Below are 8,367 nucleotides of genomic sequence, written 5' to 3'. Positions count from 1 at the left end.
CCTGCTTTATAAAGAAGCTTTGCTTTTGGGGAGGGTCACCTGCCTCAGCTGGCCCGGCACCGGTGCTCCAGAAGAAGCCCGATGTACTCCTCCAACAGCTCGCAGGACCCCCCAAATAACGGGACCCCGGGGCCTTTCGATGGCCCCCAGTGGCCCCACCAGGCCCCGCGGGGCATGTACCTGTCAGTGGCCGTGCTGATGGGCGTCGTTGTGGTCTCCGCCTCGGTTGTGAACGGCTTGGTCATCGTGGTTTCCATCAGGTACAAGAAGCTCCGGTCCCCGCTGAACTACATCCTGGTGAACCTGGCCGTGGCCGACCTGCTGGTGACACTCTGCGGCAGCTCCGTCAGCTTCTCCAACAACATCAACGGCTTCTTCGTCTTCGGCAAACAGATGTGCGAGCTGGAGGGCTTCATGGTCTCCCTGACAGGTAAGGGCACGAACCTTGAGACCCGTCTTGGGTTGGTGCTCTTGTGTTTAGCATTTGGGGAACGTTTCATCAGCTTGCCGCATCTCCGAAAGTCAATGCTTTTGTGCGTGATGTAAAACTCGTGTTCTTCTGCTATTCTTTAGCGCAGGGAAGGGTCAAGTAGATGGTTGGCTGTGCCAGGTCACCACATGTTCTGTCTTGGTCTTCAGAGGGCAGGAATGTCACTTTTGGGCACATTGGGAGTCCTCGCTCGGGATGCGCTTCGTGGGTGCTGGCTGCCGTGTCAGCACACGGATGGTTGTGGGTACATCAGAAACATGAAACTGCACAAAAGCTTTTGTCGACACTCCAGTGGAGAAACTGTGGCCATAACCACGATGCGTCACAGACACCCAATTGCCAACTTCATTTTTAAGGGCCAGATATCCTCACAGCTATCCCTGCCATAAGAAAAACGTCTGACTTCTTTTTACAATATTGACTTCAACAGCTCTTAATCTTCATCTGCTACGTCCCAGCATGGGCAGCAGAGCCACAGGAGAGCCTGTTCCTAAGACGTGAACTCTCCTTCTCCCCCCAGGTATCGTGGGGCTGTGGTCCCTGGCCATCCTGGCCTTCGAGCGGTACGTCGTGGTCTGCAGACCCCTGGGAGACTTTCGGTTCCAGCACCGGCACGCCGTCAGCGGCTGCGCCTTCACGTGGAGCTGGTCGCTGCTCTGGACGACCCCACCGCTCATGGGCTGGAGCAGCTACGTGCCCGAAGGTAGGGGAGATGTGCTTCAGACTCCACAGTGTCGTCTTCTGACATATCATTTTCAAGCGTGGGGTAGTTGGAGAGCGTCTATGCTGGTATTTAAAATGTTAACACCTCCTGCTTGGTCAGGCAATAATCCTCTCCCGGAGGTTGTTTTGCAGGAGTGCACGGCACGACACGCTGCAGCCAACCCAGCCCAAAAGCTGCTTATGTAGAGGCTTGGCATAATGCTGCACGCCACGAGAAATCACCCTCCTACACAGAGCAGTCGCCCAGCCCAAAACCACAGTGACTGATCTCCAGGTCCTTGGGGATGGAAAAGCGAGACGTGCTCGGGCAGCATGGCGAAGAGGGGCAGCGCCGGTGCCTGCTCTTTCGGAGCCTCTTACTGAGCCCCTGTCCAAACCCATGATCGGTTTTAGGCTTGTTTTGAAACTTGTTTGTTCCAGGTCTGAGAACCTCTTGCGGGCCCAACTGGTACACCGGTGGCAGCAACAACAACAGCTACATCTTGGCCTTGTTTGTCACCTGCTTCGTGATGCCCCTCAGCCTGATTCTCTTCTCCTACACCAACCTGCTGATGACCCTGCGAGCGGTAAGTACGGCAGGTGCAGGCGAGTTAATGGTTTTCTGCTCCCAAAACCGCTGGCGAGGCACATCTCCGCTGGGATGAAGAGCCTCACGGCAGGTTTTTGTGACAGTCGATGGAGCTGACATCTCCTGGTGCTGATGTCAGGGCACCTAAGGGATGGAAATGCTGTTGGAATTTGTTAATAGGCATCGCTCTCTCTCCCAAACTCCCCGCAGGCTGCGGCGCAGCAGCAGGAATCGGACACGACGCAGCAGGCAGAGCGGGAGGTGACGCGCATGGTGATCGCGATGGTGATGGCCTTCCTCATCTGCTGGCTGCCCTACACCACGTTTGCCCTGGTGGTGGCCACCAACAACGACATCGCCATCCAGCCAGCTCTCGCGTCCCTGCCCTCCTACTTCTCCAAGACCGCCACCGTTTACAATCCAATCATCTACGTCTTCATGAACAAACAGGTGAGGGAGAAAGCCGCTAGCTAATGAAACCACAGCTTCACTGGGGCTTCTGGAGAACGACTTAGTGGCCTCATAAAATGTGGAGGAACCATCTATCCTATCTGGAAGCATAGATGCAGGCTCAATCCGGCAGTTGCTGTATAAGCAGAAAGGTTTTGGGGAGTAAAATGGAAAGGGAGGGAGCAGCCTCTGAGCCCGAATGAGAACTCGTTTTCGGCTTTCATGATTTTATGGGGTCAGGCAACTTAATTTTAGATCACAAACTGCGTATTGAACGCACAAAGCAAACAGAATGAAACTTTTATCGTCAATAAACTGCCAGGGTCTGCAAAGAGTTAGGCTGGGAATTAATGCAGCTCTCCCCCAAAATACAATGGGCTGCGGAGCGCCCACCCCGCAGCCTCTGCCTCCAAGTCTCGAGGCAGACACCAGCTCTCTTCCGCAACACGTAACCTGCATTTTCCCTGCCCAGTTTCAGAGCTGCCTGCTGAAAATGGTCTGCTGCGGTCACCATCCCTGGAGGACGGGAAAAACCGCCCCGGCTGCCCCCGGCCCCCACGCAGCCATCGCTGCAGACGGGCTGCGGAATAAGGTGACACCATCTCACCCCGTCTAACTGGGGCCAGATCCTGCCTGCACCAACATCAGATTCGGGCTCAGCCTGTCCCACCCAGCCTCGTCCAACATGGGCTCAGAGAAGCTTCTCCCCATGCCCAGGAGATGGATGGCTCTCGGAGGTCGGAGAAGTTCCCCAGCAGCCCTCATGGTGCTCCCCAGAAAGACATGACGTTGTCTTCTTGTGGGAGAGGAGCCACCCCCTCGTAGGATAAACTGCAAACTTTTATTTCCCTCTCCTAAGAAAACACCCCTCCCTTCCAGCCCCTCACCTTCGGGAATCTGGAGTCTTTTAAGAACAAAGAAAAGAAGAGTAATTTTTCCTCAATGCCAAACACCCCGGAGTCAGGCTGAACACACTCGGCGGTGACCCCCCTCCACAGCGGTCCGTCCGTAGGACAGAGCCGCACGGTCGCCGTCCCTCCATAGACCAAGTCCTGTTTGCATCGCCCGATCTCGGTGTGAAGTTCGAGGTCACGCTGTGAAGCTGGCAAAAAAAATCCAGCAGGTATGTTTAAGTGCAGAGTGCATTAATAAACATTAATAAACACTGACAAGTTCACATGCATCTGTTTTACCAGCTGATAGAAGGTTTGACAGAAAACACTTTGCCTCCCGCTACTACAGCTGGCGCTGCTTCTCTTGTGGCAAGTGCCACATGTGCCATCATAATGGATAGCAAGAAAAAAACATAGCTCAAAGATACAGAAAGTTATGTATTTTATTTATATTTAAGGCAATAAGGAAAAGTCCACTGATTTCCCAGCAAGGGTGAACACCCAGGTTCTAACAGGCCCTGTGGACCCTGAGGACAAGGCAGAGCAGAGCCACGGCTGCCTCATCGGCCGAGACCTCAGCTGAAAGCAAAAGATGCCAAAGCCTGTAAGGAAAAAAAAAAAAAAGACAAAAAAACCCTGTCCATGGGGTTCCATAGCTACACACCTGATCTTGAATCAAAAAACACAACGTTTACCTACACCAGCTGCAACTACACCTCTGGACTATGATGCAATTTATGTGATTTAGGAGCCTATGGACAAGGCTTCTAAGTGCAAGGTTTAGACAATACCGCAGACAGGAATCCCCCAAGATTCTGATCAAATTCCTCTCTCTTCAAAAATGCTATCGGCAGCTTGTCTGCCTCGTCTTTCAAAATTTGATTCTGAACACTTAAACTGCTTTCAAAATGAGACTGATCCACAGTCACAAGATTTAAAGGTTCACTCTCCCCTCCCCAGTTTTGTTTCTATCATCGCCCATCGTCCACCAGGACGATCCCAAAACACGCCTCGCTCCTCTCCTCCTCCCACCGTCTTCCACCCCTTTTGCTGTTGCAGCGAAACCCCTGAAGGAGTTAGAGGGAAGCAATGCTAAAAGTTGTTCATCAGCACCTCACTAAATTGCCTCACTAGCATGCAGTCCACAACCTGACAATCGGCAGTCAGAAATGCAGTTTGGACTAGCACAGGTTGTGATGAGATTTGGGAGACTGAGGGTTTGGGTTTTTTTTTTTCCCCTCTGAGATTCTCTGCTCCAAAACAAGAACAGAACAAAAATCCCCAACCCAAGACCAGTACGATGACAGGTACAAGGGAGCCAAAACTTGGCTGCTGAGAGAACAAACATTTGCTTTTCTTCTCGTCTTCACTCAAACGTACCGCAGGGCCCCACGAGCGCTTACCGAGACATTCAGCACCGACAGGCAGTGCCGCGTCCCCGGGGCTGGGGGACGAGGACGCCCGTCCTCACCCCATCCCCACGTCTCCACCTCTCTCCCACCGCTTGCTTTCCTACACGCAAAACAACTCACATGCTGGTGGCTCAGAGGAATTAGAACAGCTCAGCATCACTGTTTTAATTTAATTAATTGGCCTTTCATTCTCTGGGAAGCTGAAAAGCAGCATTAGATGGGCCCCCTCTGGTCTCCTCTGTTGTCTTTCGCTGGTCCTTGTTTAATTGTTCCTGTTAATTACAGCTTTTGCGCCCACGCTTTGTGTTATTTGGATGATTTACATGCATACTAAACTTAAATCTGGAGAAGTACAAGCAGCTGAAAAACTGGAATCTCTAACTACCATGTTCTAGCCTCGATAAGGAGAGCAGACAGGCTACAGGACTACTTGAAAGGCTCCCTACCAACAGAAATAAAAATTCTCCCCATTAAGATTAAAAAAAGATAGGGAAATCGTTCACAGTCTGCTCACCATTTGGTCTGACAGATAAAATAGAAAAAGAAATCCAAGCAGCTAAGAAGATTTCACATGTTGCAAACCAAGGTGATGTGTAATTACGTGCATGTAAAAATGCATGTGTTCTTGCTCCACTCCACCATACTGCTGCAGCCTTGCAAGTTTTAATTACTTTTTATTTAATTGAGCAAGTCTATGAAACATAACAAAACATTGCCCAAAGCGAGAGGGGAATGACCCTCGGCTACTTGTTAGTTACGAGTCACAAACCACTCGGGACAGAATCACACAATAAATCTGCGATTTAATTTTTGCATGCATTTGTATGGTAATGTAGGATAATGACCCTCTGTTCCTTGCAACAGGCTGCAACGTAACACAACACCTTGCACAGCGCCAGGCCGATGTAAAGTAGGACCTTGTTCCAGCAGCTTGTATCAAGAATATAAAGTTCTTCTGCCGCAGCAAGAATACAGAACTCACACACGGGGAAAACTGGGCACCTACAGCAGATACAAGCCCAGGTTAGAAAATACTGAACTTTTGCCTGGACAGAACTGTGTAATGCACAAAAGTGAGCCCTGTTTGCCATGCACTGGCACCGCTGTTAACTTGAGGGCAGACTCAAACTGCAGCCTCCGTGCTGCTGGCACATCTGCTCTAGCTCTATCACTACCACGACAGGACTGAACGGATGAAAGATTTGTATTTTTTCTTGATCTCTCCTGAAGAAAGCAGCCCCAAGTCCGCTGGTTTGCAGCACCTTCCCTGGAGTAGCTCTATCAGCATCTAGTTGTGTACATAGTCTGATGATGGGAAACAAAGTTAATAACAAGTAAAGAGAAAACAAAAACAAAACAAAAAAGAACCCCAAAAAAGAACTACCAAAACCAGAAAAAGAACCACATGGCAGCACAATAACCTTGGAAACTTTTATTAAGTATTGTTAAACCAAATTAACTAACGGTTACAGATAGGCAGCATTTCCCTACATGAACAGGAACGAAAAAGCAACATGGGGTACAATCAGCTAAAATCCCAGTGTCTGTTAAAAAGGGACAAGGACAATCTTCACACCTCCTGCACCTGAACAGTATTTATCACAAGAAAAGTTGAATATAAAGTTGCTGTGCACATCAAAATCCTGACCCAAAGCTCAATCATCCAGGGACTTTTTTTTTTTTTTTTTTTTTTTTGATGAGGCCTACCAAAAGTGTGGTTTAATTACACAACAGGTATCTTCATAATACTAACCAGATTTTCTCATAGTCTTGTCTAATGCTGGCAGGGAATGTATTGCTGCATTTGCAATCTCTGGAGAACACTGCCTTTTTCTCATTAGCTTTTTGCACAGCAATTAATCCCCTTAATCAGTCAAATCAGTTCAACGCTAGATCACAAAAGCACTAAGAAAAGAGAAAACAAGAAATTACCTTGTTAAATTTAATGAGCAAGGAAAAACATACACTACATGGGCTGTAACCGTGCTCCACACTCCAGCACGGAAAAATTTAAGTGCCTGAGCAGTAACAGCAGTCCACAGAACTACCATCATTTTGTCTGTAACACTGAAAGCTGCATAATGCAACAGAGCAAGAAATTCTTTTGCTTATGAAAGCATGCACACACAGAAAAAAACCCCCACCATGTAGCCAGCTTCATAAGGATGTTACATTCAGAAAACAGTTCAGTTCTGCAGTATTATTGATACTGCCTTTACATGCAATGATGGTGTAAAACCAGTACAAACTGTATTACAAAGTAGAGCATTAGATTTTCTTCTGTACTTGCTGCTGCAGTTAAAGGAAGTCTGAGCTTTAGAATTCTTTATGTGGCCAAGAAGGGTTGCAATTCACAGGCTGTATACTGTACAAGCAGCAGCAAGCAGGTGATATACTAGAATTTATTCGCCATCCATTTTAATCATGTAGGAGAGCTCTGATCCAAAACAATTACCCTGTAGGGGAAAAAAAAAAGTTACACGGTTGTTTTTTTTCTTACATCAAACCACAAGTTGAAGGGAATGGGATTTCATATTGCTCCTTTCACCTCCTTGACATGGAAAACAAGAATGTATCTCATGCAGCCAGAGAATACACAGATTTCTACCAAAAGCCCAATTTAATTCAAAGGGAGGCTCACGTGAATGGCAAAGATGAAGACTGCTGTTGCTGTAAGCAGGATTTCTGATCTTCAGGACGCGTGTCTAAAAAACATGTGAATTCAGCTCAGAACCAAGAAGAACATACACAGCCACACAACACTTCAAAGAGAAAGCTCTAGTTTTGTCAGCACATAGAAGCATGCTGAATCAAGCACTACAGATCTCTTTGCTAGATACATTAAGTTGCACTTGTAATCAGAAACCAGTCTCGGCTCTGTTGCTACTGAGTGCATTACACAGGACCCTCTTTGTGATCAGAAATCATTCTGTTTTCAAAACCTGAAGCCCAATCCCTACCAGCTCAGTTCTTCAAAGAGTCTGACAGAAAATAGGGTCATATATGCTAATGTTGTGCAAATAACGAGCACAATGATGGTACCTCCAGATCTCTAGGTTTGAAAATTACCATCAACATTTCCAAAAGTAGCTAGGGATTTGGGACATTTCAAACTTTCGGTGCCTAACTGGAAAGCGAAACGTGTTATAGCGTGACTCCTGTAGAAGTGTTAAATGCCCACAACAATGAAGCAACTTCCTTTAGGTCATCTTGTACTACACACTGAAAAACCAAAAGTTCTCTCTGAAAATGAAAGGCTATTGCCTTTTTCTTTCCAGACAAAATGCCAGTTCTTTCATATTTTTTGCACAGCACTAAGTGCACATTAACTTAATGCAAGTATGTCAGCCCCCTCCCTGTAACAAGAAACATCTTTAATTGCGAAATGTTGAAAACGGCAACTTTTAACTTTAGCTGTAGAATACCAGTCAGCTTTGACAGTTCCTAACAGAGATTTGGACTTACAGAACAAACACTTTTATTTTATCTTGTGTCTTCTTCCTTACTTCTAGTTTCTATTAAAGGAAAGCCAGGGGAGATGAGACCAAAACAGATGTTTAAGGGATTTGATGGCACATCACAGGTACATACCAAACCATACTGATAGTAACCAAGGTCGTTACAGTGTGAAGCATTTAGGTGCCTAAGCCAGAGAGGTTGAGCACTAAACAGGACACAGATACAGTATTATCAGCTGTCTTTCAGTGCTTTCGAGTCAGTAGAGGAAACTGCAGTCTCACTATGAGAGAGACACCCTGCAGCTCCAGCAAATGGTCCACAGTGCTGTCTGTCTCAACTGCCCCCCAAAATTAGAAAATTTTCAAGTGTCTC

The 8,367-nt window shown here is 47.4% G+C and overlaps 2 protein-coding genes across 2 annotated transcripts in view; one reads left to right on the top strand and one right to left on the bottom strand.

Annotated features, from left to right (window-relative positions):
• On the top strand, positions 1-2,980 carry LOC104314857 (pinopsin). The gene is made up of 5 exons (XM_069791033.1): positions 1-430; positions 1,011-1,193; positions 1,634-1,779; positions 1,992-2,231; positions 2,704-2,980. Exons 1-5 carry the CDS (start codon positions 82-84, stop codon positions 2,845-2,847), a joined length of 1,062 nt encoding a protein of 353 aa, XP_069647134.1. The 5' UTR covers positions 1-81; the 3' UTR covers positions 2,848-2,980.
• Positions 2,981-5,953: 2,973 nt separating this feature from the next.
• TEX14 (testis expressed 14, intercellular bridge forming factor) overlaps positions 5,954-8,367 on the bottom strand; it is a 35,768-nt gene continuing 33,354 nt past the window's right edge. The window contains exons 30-31 of the mRNA XM_069791032.1: positions 7,178-7,241; positions 5,954-6,992 (exon numbers count right to left, since the gene is read on the bottom strand). Of these exons, the coding sequence (XP_069647133.1) occupies positions 6,959-6,992; positions 7,178-7,241 (98 nt within the window). The 3' untranslated portion in view covers positions 5,954-6,958. The remainder of the gene's footprint in view (positions 6,993-7,177; positions 7,242-8,367) is intronic.

The sequence above is a fragment of the Haliaeetus albicilla genome, chromosome 9 (assembly GCF_947461875.1).
Source record: "Haliaeetus albicilla chromosome 9, bHalAlb1.1, whole genome shotgun sequence".
Classification (NCBI taxonomy): domain Eukaryota; kingdom Metazoa; phylum Chordata; class Aves; order Accipitriformes; family Accipitridae; genus Haliaeetus; species Haliaeetus albicilla.
This window is presented reverse-complemented; position numbering and strand designations above follow the sequence as displayed.

Coding starts and splice junctions, on each gene's coding strand:
- LOC104314857 (XM_069791033.1), top strand. CDS start 82: ATGTACTCCTCCAACAGCTCGCAGGACCCCCCAAATAACGGGACCCCG. Junction 1,194..1,633: donor GAGCAGCTACGTGCCCGAAG/GTAGGGGAGATG, acceptor TGTTTGTTCCAG/GTCTGAGAACCTCTTGCGGG. Junction 1,780..1,991: donor TGCTGATGACCCTGCGAGCG/GTAAGTACGGCA, acceptor AACTCCCCGCAG/GCTGCGGCGCAGCAGCAGGA.